At 52.2% G+C, this 17013-nt stretch overlaps 3 protein-coding genes across 3 annotated transcripts; all 3 read right to left on the bottom strand.

The window, feature by feature from the left end:
• Window positions 1-351: 351 nt before the first annotated feature.
• Window positions 352-1878, bottom strand: LOC306655741 (sperm motility kinase 2B-like; the record flags this gene model as incomplete). Its single annotated transcript, XM_079130370.1, has 1 exon — window positions 352-1878. The coding sequence occupies one exon, from the start codon at window positions 1876-1878 to the stop codon at window positions 352-354; it is 1527 nt and encodes a 508-aa protein (XP_078986496.1).
• Window positions 1879-6462: 4584 nt separating this feature from the next.
• LOC306655740 (sperm motility kinase 2B-like) lies at window positions 6463-7989 on the bottom strand (the record flags this gene model as incomplete). The annotated part of the gene is made up of 1 exon (XM_079130369.1): window positions 6463-7989. One exon carries the CDS (start codon window positions 7987-7989, stop codon window positions 6463-6465), a length of 1527 nt encoding a protein of 508 aa, XP_078986495.1.
• Window positions 7990-12572: 4583 nt separating this feature from the next.
• On the bottom strand, window positions 12573-14099 carry LOC306655739 (sperm motility kinase 2B-like; the record flags this gene model as incomplete). Its single annotated transcript, XM_079130368.1, has 1 exon — window positions 12573-14099. The coding sequence occupies one exon, from the start codon at window positions 14097-14099 to the stop codon at window positions 12573-12575; it is 1527 nt and encodes a 508-aa protein (XP_078986494.1).
• Between the last annotated feature and the right edge of the window lie 2914 nt (window positions 14100-17013).

The raw sequence follows: 17013 nt of genomic DNA, 5'->3' as shown, positions 1-17013 counted from the left end.
TGGACTCCCTCTTTTTTCCTTCGTCCTCCTATTCTAAACCTGTTTTTCTTTTTCTAAAGAAATCACTGGAACATCAATCGTATTCTACTGTTTGTGAGAAACAGACATTTATTAAGAAACATCTCTGCGATGGCAGAGAAGAGCAGGACAGGGGGAAGCGTCCTGGGGAAAAGTCTCTGAGGTCTCTGGAGGGGGGATGGAAGTGAGTCCTGGAGCACTGGGGTGCGCTCCTGCTGGAATCTACGCTGAGAAGCCTGAGCCAGTGGGCGCGCCTCACTTCTGAAGCTGAGTGCGCTTGGTGACGGAGGGCTGCCAGGGCGCTGGGGTCTTCCGGCTGTCCATCGGGCTGTCTCACGTGGGCACGATCTCTGGAACCACGCTATTGGGGAGCCTAGGGGGTCTGTGGCCTCCGCCCAGCGGAGCCACCCTTCTTCTCGAGGCGGGCCCGTGGACGCACGGAAGGCAACAGCAGAGTCGACGAAGGCAGGTGGCGATCCTCCTGGTGACCCGCCTCCAGCCCCTGCCTCTGTCGTGGACTGGCCCCGTGGAGGTACCCTGGGAGGCCGAGCTGTCTCCTCCTGCTCCCCGCCTACCAGGGCTGGGCCCAGAGTCCTGCTGGGAGGCTATCCTTGGAGCAGGTGACTTCTCGTGGAGGAAGCGCAGAGGAATGGCCGGCACGCTGGCGCACGCAGTGTCCTTCCGGCCTGAGGGTTTGGCCTCCTCGGGCTGCTGCGGCTCACGGGGCAGGAGAAGGGCAGGCTCACTGGTGCACCTGTTGGGGTGGACATTGGGCGGATCCACCGAGGGCCCTGGGCGAGGCCCAGCCACCCGACGACGCACAGGCTCTGCCTGGAGCTGGCAGCCCGCACCCTGGCTTCTCTGGTGCTGCAGGAGAAGGTAGGTGGCCATGGCCTCATCGAATTGGCGGTTGGCCAGGGACAGCCAGGTGCTGTAGGGGTCGAAACCCATGTCAAACATCATGGTCATGATGGCGGGGTCGGGCCGCTTGGGGAGTGGCTGGCTGGGACGACTGGGTGAAGGGTCCTGGCCCTGGCTCATCCACGGGTGCCCCATGACCTGCTCTAGGGTGGGCCTCTGTGTGGGGTCCACCGTCAGGAGTTGCTGAATGAGGCTGCGAGCTCCCGGGGACACATGCGAGGGGATGTGGTAACTTGCCTGCAGGACCAGATTCTGCAGCCCCTCACTGGTGCTCGCCATGAACGGCCTTCTCCCCGTGAGCATGAAATAAAGAGTGACGCCCAGGCTCCAGACGTCTGCAGGGGGGCCCTCGTATCCCTTGCGCCGGATGATTTCAGGGGCGAGGTACAGGAGAGTGCCCCTGAACCCGGTCAGCTGCTGCCCAGGCGTGATGCTGGTGCTCAGGCCAAAGTCGATGAGCTTTATGTGGCCCCTGGCATCCACCACGAAGTTCTCTGGCTTGAGGTCGAGGTGCGCCACGCCCTTCTGGTGGCAGTAATGCACGACCCGCACCATCTCCCCGAACGCCCTGCGCACCTTCTCCTCCGGTAGGCCACCTTCCCGCGGGATGCGAAGCCGGAGCTGCCCGCCCTCTGCGTACTCCATGACCAGGTACATGTTGCGGGTGGTCTCGATGACCTGGAAGAGCTGGATCACGTTCCGGTGCTCCAGGGACATCAACCATTCCCGTTCTCGTAGCACAGGCTCGTGCTCCTCCGTCTTTGGCACGACTTTCACCGCCACCTTGACCCCGGTCAGGAGATGGCGAGCCAGCAGCACCTGGCTGAAGCCCCCCTCCCCGATGGGCCTCAGGACACAATAATGGTCGGTGAGGGCCGACTCCAAGCAGGAGCTGGGCCCCTGCGCCACTACACTACTCTCACTACACTCTCTGCGCATCCTAAGCCGGAACACCAACTGAGGGTGCTATCTAAAAAAAAAAAAATAACAAACACAAACAAAACACCAAAACCAACAAACAAAAGGCAAAACACAAAACAAACAAACAAACAAACAAACAAAATCCCAAATCAAAAAACCAACAGCAAACCACCGCAAACACCAACCACCGACCACCAACCACCAAACGCACTAACTACCTGGGAGTCCGACAGGTCACCACCAAGAGCTTCCTGTACTTAATGGACAGAGCCCACCCTGGGCCACTCTCCTATATAGCGGGGGTTTGTGGTGACCTCACAGTGGTTCCTTGTGAGGTCAGAGCAAGGAACGTCCCAGTCTAGCCTGGGCATAGCCCCCAGGGTTCACCTCACTCTGCGGTCTCCTGCACCCTTTTGACTTTCTTGGTAATAAGAAGGAAGGACCCAGGAAGCTTTCTGTGTCTGTGGGTCAGGGAGACTGATATTTACATGTTTAGAGATGAAAACCGGTCAGAGGTTTCAATGGTCTTTTCATTTCCAGCTTGAGAATCTGTAATAACTTCAGATTTTAAAGACCTCATCATGTGTACACTCAACATACTCAATGCCCCTGTCTTCCAACTCATGGTGATCAGGGCCCACTCACGCCGGGATGCTATCACAGCATGCTCTGCTCCCTAAGATGCTCTGGAGCTAGGCATTAGGTCCTATGGGGTTGAGAGGGAGGGAGCGTTCATTATCATTTCCCCACAAGGTTCTCATCAGATTTCTCCCTAGAAACCGTGGAACATGCGAAGGGCAGTGCGTTGATATGTTCAAAGCAATGAGGGATCCAATACAGGGGCAGACAATCCCAGAACCAGCAGAAGTGTCCTCCCCATTAGGAGAAGAAATGGGGGCATTGCCACGCATCAGCATCCCTTCCTGCTGCTCTTAACAGAACCCCTTGGACTGGTAATTGATTGACAATAGAAATCCCCTTCCCACATTCTGGAGACTGGCAGGTGCCAGGTCCAAGTGCCTTGTTGCTGTCATGATGCGAGGGGCAGAGGTGTTGGCCATAGTGTCTCACGCCCTGCTTCTTCTTTGTTCCATTTGTGTTCTTGGACATACTGGCCATTGACCCCAGGGCCTCAGGCGCGTCAGGGAAGTGCTCTACAGCTGAAGTACGTCCCTAGGCTCCCACGTTTCCCTTTTGTTCTTTAGGCTTGTTTGTGAAGACAGTGTCTCCCTAAGTTGCTCAGGTCACTGAAGATCTTTTCATTACAAATAACAGCAGCAGTCCCAATGGCAACAACAAGGACAACAACAACAAATATCTTTCATCCCCCCTTTTTTCGCTCTGAGCAAACTCTGTTGATCTGTCTCCACGTTCACTTATGCTGGGCTTCCTGGGCAATCTATGTACTGTGGCTCTCGGGGACACACTCTTGCTCTCACTGAGCACACTGAGGCCTACTTCTGTTCAGGGTCTGTGAAGATGGTTGTCACTTCTGGGTTTCTCAACCACTGGCCTTCAACTCCACTGACTTATGGACATGCGCTGACCCACACGCCCATTCTCTCTTGGCTGTACTTGTGGCCAACAGGAAAGAAGGGGCTTTAGGGAGTGGTGAACCAAAGGAAACTTCAGCAAAGATAGGTATTTGGGGCCAATGGTGGTACAGTGAGTGCTGGCTGCAGGAATGGATCCAGGGTTTGGGGCTCCTGAACGGAAGGGCCTCAGCATGAAGGGGCTCAGCCTTCACATCTCTGAGGAACGTAGTATGAACAACAGCCCTTCCTTCTTATACCACTCAGACAGGGAGTATGCCCGTGTGCACAATGAGAAGGTAGCTTCTGCTTCCCCCCAGCAACAGGGAGAATACCCATCAGACAAACCCCAGCCCTGCCCAGCATCAGGTCTAGGGGAAGAGCTCCCAGGAATCCCTTCCTTTCCATTCGCCAGACAAAGGCACACAAGGTGCACCAAAGGCATTCCTCCTCCACACTCGCTCCCTTCCCTCCTTCAGGCTTCCTGCATATCTGCTGTGGCTGTCACCCTGCCAGCCTGGAGTTGTCCAGCTGGCCGGGGGCTTCCTTCTTGGGCACACTCCTCCATTGCCCTCCTTATGCCTCTCCTGCCTCCCAGAATCTTCTGCACATTGCACACTTTCAGGCAGCGATTAGACAAGCCAGGCCCAAGGGCAAGATTGGACCCAAAATCTTCCCTTTCCTGGCTGCACACAGTGTGTCCTTCTCAAATGGGAAGGGGATTTGCTTTACGGGCGTTTACCATGCTCCACTTTCTGTTTAGGAAAATATTCAATGACTTCCCTTTTTACAAGTCACTTTACAACTCTAGAGGCCCTCCTAGAAAACAGCAAAGGATTAAATTGACAAATGGGACGTACTTTTCGTTTGTTTGGTAAGGTATCCACTTCTGCCCATTAAGGGGAAGGGCAGGAAGAAACTGCCAGAGGAGTTGTGCCAGTCCCAGCCTTTTGGAGATGCCAGGGCTCACAGGTGCACGAGGACTCCAATGTTGACTGAAAGGAGGCTTTCTTGCTCTTTGTGCGCACCTCACTGTACAAAATTCAGGGTCCCTACGACCCAAAGAGGAGAGCAATTCCTCCTGGGTGACCTTGGCTTTCATTAAATAGCAACCCTGACACGGTGTAACATCTCCAGTCCCCATGTCCCATGTGCTCACACTCCATGTCCTCTGGAAGCCACCAAGAGGAGATCTGGGCTTCAGAGGCTGCATGGCATGTGCTGAAGCTATCTGAGTTGCATGCAGTAAAGATTTTTTCCATTCTGTAGGCTTTCTCATGTTATTATTTCTTGGTTGAGAAGAAGCTTTTTAGTTTAAATCCATCCCAATTATGGATTCTTGATTTTACTTCTTGCACTTTAGGAGTCTTGTTAAGGAAGTCAGTTCCTAAGCTGACAGGGTGAAGATTGGACCTACTTTTGCTTCTATTAGGCACAGGGTGTCCATTCTAGTGCCTAAGTCTTCGGTACACTTTGAGTTGAGTTGTGTGCATTGTGAGAGATAGAAGGGAATTTCATTTTGTTACATATGAATTTCCAGTTTTCTCAGTACCATGTGTTTTAGAGGCTATCTCTTTTCAAATGAATGTTTTTGGTGTCTTTGTCTAACATGAGATAATTGGATTTATGTGGTTTTTGTCTCTGTGTCTTCTATTCTGTACCGTTGGTCTGTGTGTCTGTTATAGTACTGATACCATGCTGTTGTTGTTATTATGGCTCTGTAGTATAGCTTAAGTTCTGGTATTGTGATGCCTCCTGTTCCATTCTTCTTGCTAAGGTTTGCTTTGGCTGTACTGGGTCTCTTATTTTTCCAAATAAATTTCATGATTACTTTTCCTTTTTCAACAAAGAATGCCCCTGGGATTTTATTCATTTATTTATTTTTTTGTGGTCCTGGGGATTGAACCCATGGTCTTGTGCTTGCGAGGGCCACAGGGATTTTAATAGGAATTGCATTAAATTTTGTATAATGCTTTTGGCAGTATGGTAATTTTGACAATGTTAAATTTTCTTATCCAGGAGCATGGGAGGTCTTTCCGTATTCTAAGGTGTTCTTCAATTGCTTTCTTTAGCATTCTGTAGTGTGCATTGTAGAGGTCACTCACCTGTTTTGTTTGATTGATTCCAAAGTATTTTATTCTTTTTTTTAGCTTATTCTGAATGGGTTAGTTTTCCTAATTTCTCTTTCAGGGGATTCATCTCTGATGTAAAAGAACACATTTAATTTATGGATATTGGTTTTATATCCTACTTTGCTGAATTCTTTTGCTAGTTCTAGTAGTTTTGTGTTACAATTTGTTGATCTTGTAAATATAGAAGCATGTTGCAGGAAAATAGTGGGAGTTTCCTATTTTCCGCCCTTTAATTTCTTTCATCTAATTGCTCTGGTTACATTTCCCAGGACTATGTTGAATAGAAGTGTTGATAGAGGGCGTCCCTATATTGTTCTAGTTTTTAGAGGAAATTCTTTCAATTTTTCTCCATTTAGAGTGTTTTTCTCCACCCTCCTCACACATGTCAGGGAGGGGCCTGGAGACAGGAGGAGGATTCTCTGCCACCAAAGCAATCAGCTCAAATGAAATTGAGGCAAGAGACTAGCCCATCTCTCCTGGCCCAAGGTGTGAGGCCCACTCTACAGTGGTTCAAAGGGCAGGAGTCTCCACTGACAATGACCAGTAGGCGGAGGCTCCTGGGTCCAGGCCTGGGACAGGGTGGCTGCTGGACTCCCTCTTTTTTCCTTCGTCCTCCTATTCTAAACCTGTTTTTCTTTTTTTAAAGAAATCACTGGAACATCAATCGTATTCTACTGTTTGTGAGAAACAGACATTTATTAAGAAACATCTCTGCGATGGCAGAGAAGAGCAGGACAGGGGGAAGCGTCCTGGGGAAAAGTCTCTGAGGTCTCTGGAGGGGGGATGGAAGTGAGTCCTGGAGCACTGGGGTGCGCTCCTGCTGGAATCTACGCTGAGAAGCCTGAGCCAGTGGGCGCGCCTCACTTCTGAAGCTGAGTGCGCTTGGTGACGGAGGGCTGCCAGGGCGCTGGGGTCTTCCGGCTGTCCATCGGGCTGTCTCACGTGGGCACGATCTCTGGAACCACGCTATTGGGGAGCCTAGGGGGTCTGTGGCCTCCGCCCAGCGGAGCCACCCTTCTTCTCGAGGCGGGCCCGTGGACGCACGGAAGGCAACAGCAGAGTCGACGAAGGCAGGTGGCGATCCTCCTGGTGACCCGCCTCCAGCCCCTGCCTCTGTCGTGGACTGGCCCCGTGGAGGTACCCTGGGAGGCCGAGCTGTCTCCTCCTGCTCCCCGCCTACCAGGGCTGGGCCCAGAGTCCTGCTGGGAGGCTATCCTTGGAGCAGGTGACTTCTCGTGGAGGAAGCGCAGAGGAATGGCCGGCACGCTGGCGCACGCAGTGTCCTTCCGGCCTGAGGGTTTGGCCTCCTCGGGCTGCTGCGGCTCACGGGGCAGGAGAAGGGCAGGCTCACTGGTGCACCTGTTGGGGTGGACATTGGGCGGATCCACCGAGGGCCCTGGGCGAGGCCCAGCCACCCGACGACGCACAGGCTCTGCCTGGAGCTGGCAGCCCGCACCCTGGCTTCTCTGGTGCTGCAGGAGAAGGTAGGTGGCCATGGCCTCATCGAATTGGCGGTTGGCCAGGGACAGCCAGGTGCTGTAGGGGTCGAAACCCATGTCAAACATCATGGTCATGATGGCGGGGTCGGGCCGCTTGGGGAGTGGCTGGCTGGGACGACTGGGTGAAGGGTCCTGGCCCTGGCTCATCCACGGGTGCCCCATGACCTGCTCTAGGGTGGGCCTCTGTGTGGGGTCCACCGTCAGGAGTTGCTGAATGAGGCTGCGAGCTCCCGGGGACACATGCGAGGGGATGTGGTAACTTGCCTGCAGGACCAGATTCTGCAGCCCCTCACTGGTGCTCGCCATGAACGGCCTTCTCCCCGTGAGCATGAAATAAAGAGTGACGCCCAGGCTCCAGACGTCTGCAGGGGGGCCCTCGTATCCCTTGCGCCGGATGATTTCAGGGGCGAGGTACAGGAGAGTGCCCCTGAACCCGGTCAGCTGCTGCCCAGGCGTGATGCTGGTGCTCAGGCCAAAGTCGATGAGCTTTATGTGGCCCCTGGCATCCACCACGAAGTTCTCTGGCTTGAGGTCGAGGTGCGCCACGCCCTTCTGGTGGCAGTAATGCACGACCCGCACCATCTCCCCGAACGCCCTGCGCACCTTCTCCTCCGGTAGGCCACCTTCCCGCGGGATGCGAAGCCGGAGCTGCCCGCCCTCTGCGTACTCCATGACCAGGTACATGTTGCGGGTGGTCTCGATGACCTGGAAGAGCTGGATCACGTTCCGGTGCTCCAGGGACATCAACCATTCCCGTTCTCGTAGCACAGGCTCGTGCTCCTCCGTCTTTGGCACGACTTTCACCGCCACCTTGACCCCGGTCAGGAGATGGCGAGCCAGCAGCACCTGGCTGAAGCCCCCCTCCCCGATGGGCCTCAGGACACAATAATGGTCGGTGAGGGCCGACTCCAAGCAGGAGCTGGGCCCCTGCGCCACTACACTACTCTCACTACACTCTCTGCGCATCCTAAGCCGGAACACCAACTGAGGGTGCTATCTAAAAAAAAAAAAATAACAAACACAAACAAAACACCAAAACCAACAAACAAAAGGCAAAACACAAAACAAACAAACAAACAAACAAACAAAATCCCAAATCAAAAAACCAACAGCAAACCACCGCAAACACCAACCACCGACCACCAACCACCAAACGCACTAACTACCTGGGAGTCCGACAGGTCACCACCAAGAGCTTCCTGTACTTAATGGACAGAGCCCACCCTGGGCCACTCTCCTATATAGCGGGGGTTTGTGGTGACCTCACAGTGGTTCCCTGTGAGGTCAGAGCAAGGAACGTCCCAGTCTAGCCTGGGCATAGCCCCCAGGGTTCATCTCACTCTGTGGTCTCCTGCACCCTTTTGACTTTCTTGGTAATAAGAAGGAAGGACCCAGGAAGCTTTCTGTGTCTGTGGGTCAGGGAGACTGATATTTACATGTTTAGAGATGAAAACCGGTCAGAGGTTTCAATGGTCTTTTCATTTCCAGCTTGAGAATCTGTAATAACTTCAGATTTTAAAGACCTCATCATGTGTACACTCAACATACTCAATGCCCCTGTCTTCCAACTCATGGTGATCAGGGCCCACTCACGCCGGGATGCTATCACAGCATGCTCTGCTCCCTAAGATGCTCTGGAGCTAGGCATTACCGTCCTATGGGGTTGAGAGGGAGGGAGCGTTCATTATCATTTCCCCACAAGGTTCTCATCAGATTTCTCCCTAGAAACCGTGGAACATGCGAAGGGCAGTGCGTTGATATGTTCAAAGCAATGAGGGATCCAATACAGGGGCAGACAATCCCAGAACCAGCAGAAGTGTCCTCCCCATTAGGAGAAGAAATGGGGGCATTGCCACGCATCAGCATCCCTTCCTGCTGCTCTTAACAGAACCCCTTGGACTGGTAATTGATTGACAATAGAAATCCCCTTCCCACATTCTGGAGACTGGCAGGTGCCAGGTCCAAGTGCCTTGTTGCTGTCATGATGCGAGGGGCAGAGGTGTTGGCCATAGTGTCTCACGCCCTGCTTCTTCTTTGTTCCATTTGTGTTCTTGGACATACTGGCCATTGACCCCAGGGCCTCAGGCGCGTCAGGGAAGTGCTCTACAGCTGAAGTACGTCCCTAGGCTCCCACGTTTCCCTTTTGTTCTTTAGGCTTGTTTGTGAAGACAGTGTCTCCCTAAGTTGCTCAGGTCACTGAAGATCTTTTCATTACAAATAACAGCAGCAGTCCCAATGGCAACAACAAGGACAACAACAACAAATATCTTTCATCCCCCCTTTTTTCGCTCTGAGCAAACTCTGTTGATCTGTCTCCACGTTCACTTAGGCTGGGCTTCCTGGGCAATCTATGTACTGTGGCTCTCGGGGACACACTCTTGCTCTCACTGAGCACACTGAGGCCTACTTCTGTTCAGGGTCTGTGAAGATGGTTGTCACTTCTGGGTTTCTCAACCACTGGCCTTCAACTCCACTGACTTATGGACATGCGCTGACCCACACGCCCATTCTCTCTTGGCTGTACTTGTGGCCAACAGGAAAGAAGGGGCTTTAGGGAGTGGTGAACCAAAGGAAACCTCAGCAAAGATAGGTATTTGGGGCCAATGGTGGTACAGTGAGTGCTGGCTGCAGGAATGGATCCAGGGTTTGGGGCTCCTGAACGGAAGGGCCTCAGCATGAAGGAGCTCAGCCTTCACATCTCTGTGGAACGTAGTATGAACAACAGCCCTTCCTTCTTATACCACTCAGACAGGGAGTATGCCCGTGTGCACAATGAGAAGGTAGCTTCTGCTTCCCCCCAGCAACAGGGAGAATACCCATCAGACAAACCCCAGCCCTGCCCAGCATCAGGTCTAGGGGAAGAGCTCCCAGGAATCCCTTCCTTTCCATTCGCCAGACAAAGGCACACAAGGTGCACCAAAGGCATTCCTCCTCCACACTCGCTCCCTTCCCTCCTTCAGGCTTCCTGCATATCTGCTGTGGCTGTCACCCTGCCAGCCTGGAGTTGTCCAGCTGGCCGGGGGCTTCCTTCTTGGGCACACTCCTCCATTGCCCTCCTTATGCCTCTCCTGCCTCCCAGAATCTTCTGCACATTGCACCCTTTTAGGCAGCGATTAGACAAGCCAGGCCCAAGGGCAAGATTGGACCCAAAATCTTCCCTTTCCTGGCTGCACACAGTGTGTCCTTCTCAAATGGGAAGGGGATTTGCTTTACGGGCGTTTACCATGCTCCACTTTCTGTTTAGGAAAATATTCAATGACTTCCCTTTTTACAAGTCACTTTACAACTCTAGAGGCCCTCCTAGAAAACAGCAAAGGATTAAATTGACAAATGGGACGTACTTTTCGTTTGTTTGGTAAGGTATCCACTTCTGCCCATTAAGGGGAAGGGCAGGAAGAAACTGCCAGAGGAGTTGTGCCAGTCCCAGCCTTTTGGAGATGCCAGGGCTCACAGGTGCACGAGGACTCCAATGTTGACTGAAAGGAGGCTTTCTTGCTCTTTGTGCGCACCTCACTGTACAAAATTCAGGGTCCCTACGACCCAAAGAGGAGAGCAATTCCTCCTGGGTGACCTTGGCTTTCATTAAATAGCAACCCTGACACGGTGTAACATCTCCAGTCCCCATGTCCCATGTGCTCACACTCCATGTCCTCTGGAAGCCACCAAGAGGAGATCTGGGCTTCAGAGGCTGCATGGCATGTGCTGAAGCTATCTGAGTTGCATGCAGTAAAGATTTTTTCCATTCTGTAGGCTTTCTCATGTTATTATTTCTTGGTTGAGAAGAAGCTTTTTAGTTTAAATCCATCCCAATTATGGATTCTTGATTTTACTTCTTGCACTTTAGGAGTCTTGTTAAGGAAGTCAGTTCCTAAGCTGACAGGGTGAAGATTGGACCTACTTTTGCTTCTATTAGGCACAGGGTGTCCATTCTAGTGCCTAAGTCTTCGGTACACTTTGAGTTGAGTTGTGTGCATTGTGAGAGATAGAAGGGAATTTCATTTTGTTACATATGAATTTCCAGTTTTCTCAGTACCATGTGTTTTAGAGGCTATCTCTTTTCAAATGAATGTTTTTGGTGTCTTTGTCTAACATGAGATAATTGGATTTATGTGGTTTTTGTCTCTGTGTCTTCTATTCTGTACCGTTGGTCTGTGTGTCTGTTATGGTACTGATACCATGCTGTTGTTGTTATTATGGCTCTGTAGTATAGCTTAAGTTCTGGTATTGTGATGCCTCCTGTTCCATTCTTCTTGCTAAGGTTTGCTTTGGCTGTACTGGGTCTCTTATTTTTCCAAATAAATTTCATGATTACTTTTCCTTTTTCAACGAAGAATGCCCCTGGGATTTATTCATTTATTTATTTTTTTGTGGTCCTGGGGATTGAACCCATGGTCTTGTGCTTGCGAGGGCCACAGGGATTTTAATAGGAATTGCATTAAATTTTGTATAATGCTTTTGGCAGTATGGTAATTTTGACAATGTTAAATTTTCTTATCCAGGAGCATGGGAGGTCTTTCCGTATTCTAAGGTGTTCTTCAATTGCTTTCTTTAGCATTCTGTAGTGTGCATTGTAGAGGTCACTCACCTGTTTTGTTTGATTGATTCCAAAGTATTTTATTCTTTTTTTTAGCTTATTCTGAATGGGTTAGTTTTCCTAATTTCTCTTTCAGGGGATTCATCTCTGATGTAAAAGAACACATTTAATTTATGGATATTGGTTTTATATCCTACTTTGCTGAATTCTTTTGCTAGTTCTAGTAGTTTTGTGTTACAATTTGTTGATCTTGTAAATATAGAAGCATGTTGCAGGAAAATAGTGGGAGTTTCCTATTTTCCGCCCTTTAATTTCTTTCATCTAATTGCTCTGGTTACATTTCCCAGGACTATGTTGAATAGAAGTGTTGATAGAGGGCGTCCCTATATTGTTCTAGTTTTTAGAGGAAATTCTTTCAATTTTTCTCCATTTAGAGTGTTTTTCTCCACCCTCCTCACACATGTCAGGGAGGGGCCTGGAGACAGGAGGAGGATTCTCTGCCACCAAAGCAATCAGCTCAAATGAAATTGAGGCAAGAGACTAGCCCATCTCTCCTGGCCCAAGGTGTGAGGCCCACTCTACAGTGGTTCAAAGGGCAGGAGTCTCCACTGACAATGACCAGTAGGCGGAGGCTCCTGGGTCCAGGCCTGGGACAGGGTGGCTGCTGGACTCCCTCTTTTTTCCTTCGTCCTCCTATTCTAAACCTGTTTTTCTTTTTTAAAGAAATCACTGGAACATCAATCGTATTCTACTGTTTGTGAGAAACAGACATTTATTAAGAAACATCTCTGCGATGGCAGAGAAGAGCAGGACAGGGGGAAGCGTCCTGGGGAAAAGTCTCTGAGGTCTCTGGAGGGGGGATGGAAGTGAGTCCTGGAGCACTGGGGTGCGCTCCTGCTGGAATCTACGCTGAGAAGCCTGAGCCAGTGGGCGCGCCTCACTTCTGAAGCTGAGTGCGCTTGGTGACGGAGGGCTGCCAGGGCGCTGGGGTCTTCCGGCTGTCCATCGGGCTGTCTCACGTGGGCACGATCTCTGGAACCACGCTATTGGGGAGCCTAGGGGGTCTGTGGCCTCCGCCCAGCGGAGCCACCCTTCTTCTCGAGGCGGGCCCGTGGACGCACGGAAGGCAACAGCAGAGTCGACGAAGGCAGGTGGCGATCCTCCTGGTGACCCGCCTCCAGCCCCTGCCTCTGTCGTGGACTGGCCCCGTGGAGGTACCCTGGGAGGCCGAGCTGTCTCCTCCTGCTCCCCGCCTACCAGGGCTGGGCCCAGAGTCCTGCTGGGAGGCTATCCTTGGAGCAGGTGACTTCTCGTGGAGGAAGCGCAGAGGAATGGCCGGCACGCTGGCGCACGCAGTGTCCTTCCGGCCTGAGGGTTTGGCCTCCTCGGGCTGCTGCGGCTCACGGGGCAGGAGAAGGGCAGGCTCACTGGTGCACCTGTTGGGGTGGACATTGGGCGGATCCACCGAGGGCCCTGGGCGAGGCCCAGCCACCCGACGACGCACAGGCTCTGCCTGGAGCTGGCAGCCCGCACCCTGGCTTCTCTGGTGCTGCAGGAGAAGGTAGGTGGCCATGGCCTCATCGAATTGGCGGTTGGCCAGGGACAGCCAGGTGCTGTAGGGGTCGAAACCCATGTCAAACATCATGGTCATGATGGCGGGGTCGGGCCGCTTGGGGAGTGGCTGGCTGGGACGACTGGGTGAAGGGTCCTGGCCCTGGCTCATCCACGGGTGCCCCATGACCTGCTCTAGGGTGGGCCTCTGTGTGGGGTCCACCGTCAGGAGTTGCTGAATGAGGCTGCGAGCTCCCGGGGACACATGCGAGGGGATGTGGTAACTTGCCTGCAGGACCAGATTCTGCAGCCCCTCACTGGTGCTCGCCATGAACGGCCTTCTCCCCGTGAGCATGAAATAAAGAGTGACGCCCAGGCTCCAGACGTCTGCAGGGGGGCCCTCGTATCCCTTGCGCCGGATGATTTCAGGGGCGAGGTACAGGAGAGTGCCCCTGAACCCGGTCAGCTGCTGCCCAGGCGTGATGCTGGTGCTCAGGCCAAAGTCGATGAGCTTTATGTGGCCCCTGGCATCCACCACGAAGTTCTCTGGCTTGAGGTCGAGGTGCGCCACGCCCTTCTGGTGGCAGTAATGCACGACCCGCACCATCTCCCCGAACGCCCTGCGCACCTTCTCCTCCGGTAGGCCACCTTCCCGCGGGATGCGAAGCCGGAGCTGCCCGCCCTCTGCGTACTCCATGACCAGGTACATGTTGCGGGTGGTCTCGATGACCTGGAAGAGCTGGATCACGTTCCGGTGCTCCAGGGACATCAACCATTCCCGTTCTCGTAGCACAGGCTCGTGCTCCTCCGTCTTTGGCACGACTTTCACCGCCACCTTGACCCCGGTCAGGAGATGGCGAGCCAGCAGCACCTGGCTGAAGCCCCCCTCCCCGATGGGCCTCAGGACACAATAATGGTCGGTGAGGGCCGACTCGAAGCAGGAGCTGGGCCCCTGCGCCACTACACTACTCTCACTACACTCTCTGCGCATCCTAAGCCGGAACACCAACTGAGGGTGCTATCTAAAAAAAAAAAATAACAAACACAAACAAAACACCAAAACCAACAAACAAAAGGCAAAACACAAAACAAACAAACAAACAAACAAAATCCCAAATCAAAAAACCAACAGCAAACCACCGCAAACACCAACCACCGACCACCAACCACCAAACGCACTAACTACCTGGGAGTCCGACAGGTCACCACCAAGAGCTTCCTGTACTTAATGGACAGAGCCCACCCTGGGCCACTCTCCTATATAGCGGGGGTTTGTGGTGACCTCACAGTGGTTCCCTGTGAGGTCAGAGCAAGGAACGTCCCAGTCTAGCCTGGGCATAGCCCCCAGGGTTCATCTCACTCTGTGGTCTCCTGCACCCTTTTGACTTTCTTGGTAATAAGAAGGAAGGACCCAGGAAGCTTTCTGTGTCTGTGGGTCAGGGAGACTGATATTTACATGTTTAGAGATGAAAACCGGTCAGAGGTTTCAATGGTCTTTTCATTTCCAGCTTGAGAATCTGTAATAACTTCAGATTTTAAAGACCTCATCATGTGTACACTCAACATACTCAATGCCCCTGTCTTCCAACTCATGGTGATCAGGGCCCACTCACGCCGGGATGCTATCACAGCATGCTCTGCTCCCTAAGATGCTCTGGAGCTAGGCATTACCGTCCTATGGGGTTGAGAGGGAGGGAGCGTTCATTATCATTTCCCCACAAGGTTCTCATCAGATTTCTCCCTAGAAACCGTGGAACATGCGAAGGGCAGTGCGTTGATATGTTCAAAGCAATGAGGGATCCAATACAGGGGCAGACAATCCCAGAACCAGCAGAAGTGTCCTCCCCATTAGGAGAAGAAATGGGGGCATTGCCACGCATCAGCATCCCTTCCTGCTGCTCTTAACAGAACCCCTTGGACTGGTAATTGATTGACAATAGAAATCCCCTTCCCACATTCTGGAGACTGGCAGGTGCCAGGTCCAAGTGCCTTGTTGCTGTCATGATGCGAGGGGCAGAGGTGTTGGCCATAGTGTCTCACGCCCTGCTTCTTCTTTGTTCCATTTGTGTTCTTGGACATACTGGCCATTGACCCCAGGGCCTCAGGCGCGTCAGGGAAGTGCTCTACAGCTGAAGTACGTCCCTAGGCTCCCACGTTTCCCTTTTGTTCTTTAGGCTTGTTTGTGAAGACAGTGTCTCCCTAAGTTGCTCAGGTCACTGAAGATCTTTTCATTACAAATAACAGCAGCAGTCCCAATGGCAACAACAAGGACAACAACAACAAATATCTTTCATCCCCCCTTTTTTCGCTCTGAGCAAACTCTGTTGATCTGTCTCCACGTTCACTTATGCTGGGCTTCCTGGGCAATCTATGTACTGTGGCTCTCGGGGACACACTCTTGCTCTCACTGAGCACACTGAGGCCTACTTCTGTTCAGGGTCTGTGAAGATGGTTGTCACTTCTGGGTTTCTCAACCACTGGCCTTCAACTCCACTGACTTATGGACATGCGCTGACCCACACGCCCATTCTCTCTTGGCTGTACTTGTGGCCAACAGGAAAGAAGGGGCTTTAGGGAGTGGTGAACCAAAGGAAACCTCAGCAAAGATAGGTATTTGGGGCCAATGGTGGTACAGTGAGTGCTGGCTGCAGGAATGGATCCAGGGTTTGGGGCTCCTGAACGGAAGGGCCTCAGCATGAAGGGGCTCAGCCTTCACATCACTGTGGAACGTAGTATGAACAACAGCCCTTCCTTCTTATACCACTCAGACAGGGAGTATGCACGTGTGCACAATGAGAAGGTAGCTTCTGCTTCCCCCCAGCAACAGGGAGAATACCTATCAGACAAGCCCCAGCCCTGCCCAGCATCAGGCCTAGGGGAAGAGCGCCCAGGAATCCCTTCCTTTCCATTCGCCAGACAAAGGCACACAAGGTGCACCAAAGGCATTCCTCCTCCACACTCGCTCCCTTCCCTCTTTCGGGCTTCCTGCATATCTGCTGTGGCTGTCACCCTGCCAGCCTGGAGTTGTCCAGCTGGCCGGGGGCTTCCTTCTTGGGCACACTCCTCCATTCCCCTCCTTATGCCTCTCCTGCCTCCCAGAATCTTCTGCACATTGCACCCTTTCAGGCAGCGATTAGACAAGCCAGGCCCAAGGGCAAGATTGGACCCAAAATCTTCCCTTTCCTGGCTCACACAGTGTGTCCCTCTCAAATGGGAAGGGGATTTGCTTTACGGGCGTTTACTGTGCTCCACTTTCTGTTTAGGAAAATATTCAATGACTTCCCTTTTTACAAGTCACTTTACAACTCAAGAGGCCCTCCTAGAAAACAGCAAAGGATTAAATTGACAAATGGGACGTATTTTTCGTTTGTTTGGTAAGGTATCCACTTCTGCCCATTAAGGGGAAGGGCAGGAAGAAACTGCCAGAGTAGTTGTGCCAGTCCCAGCCCTTTGGAGATGCCAGGGCTCACAGATACATGAGGCCTCCTATCCTGAATGTAAGGGGGCTTTCTTGCTCTTTGTGCGCACTTCACTGTACAAATTTCAGGGTCCCTATGACCCAAGGTGAAGAGCAATTCCTCCTGTGTGCTCTTGGTTTTGATTAAGTAGCATCCGTGACATGGTGTAACTTCTCCCATCCTCACTTGCATGTGCTCACACTCTATGACCTCTGGCAGCCACCAAGAGGAGATCTGGGCTTCAGAGGTTGCATGGCATGCCTGGAAGCTATCTGAATTTCATGCGGTAAAGATTTTTTCCCATTCTGTAGGCTCTCTCATGTTATTATTTCTTGGCTGAGAAGAAGCTTTTTAGTTTAAATCCATCCCATTTATGGATTCTTGATTTTACTTCTTGTACTTTATGAGTCTTGTTAAGGAAGTCGATTCCTAAGGTGACATGGTGAA

This window comes from Sciurus vulgaris (assembly GCF_902686455.1).
Source record: "Sciurus vulgaris genome assembly, chromosome: 3".
Classification (NCBI taxonomy): Eukaryota; Metazoa; Chordata; class Mammalia; order Rodentia; family Sciuridae; genus Sciurus; species Sciurus vulgaris.
Note: the sequence above shows the minus strand (reverse complement) of the source record. Positions and strands in the feature narration are given on the sequence as shown.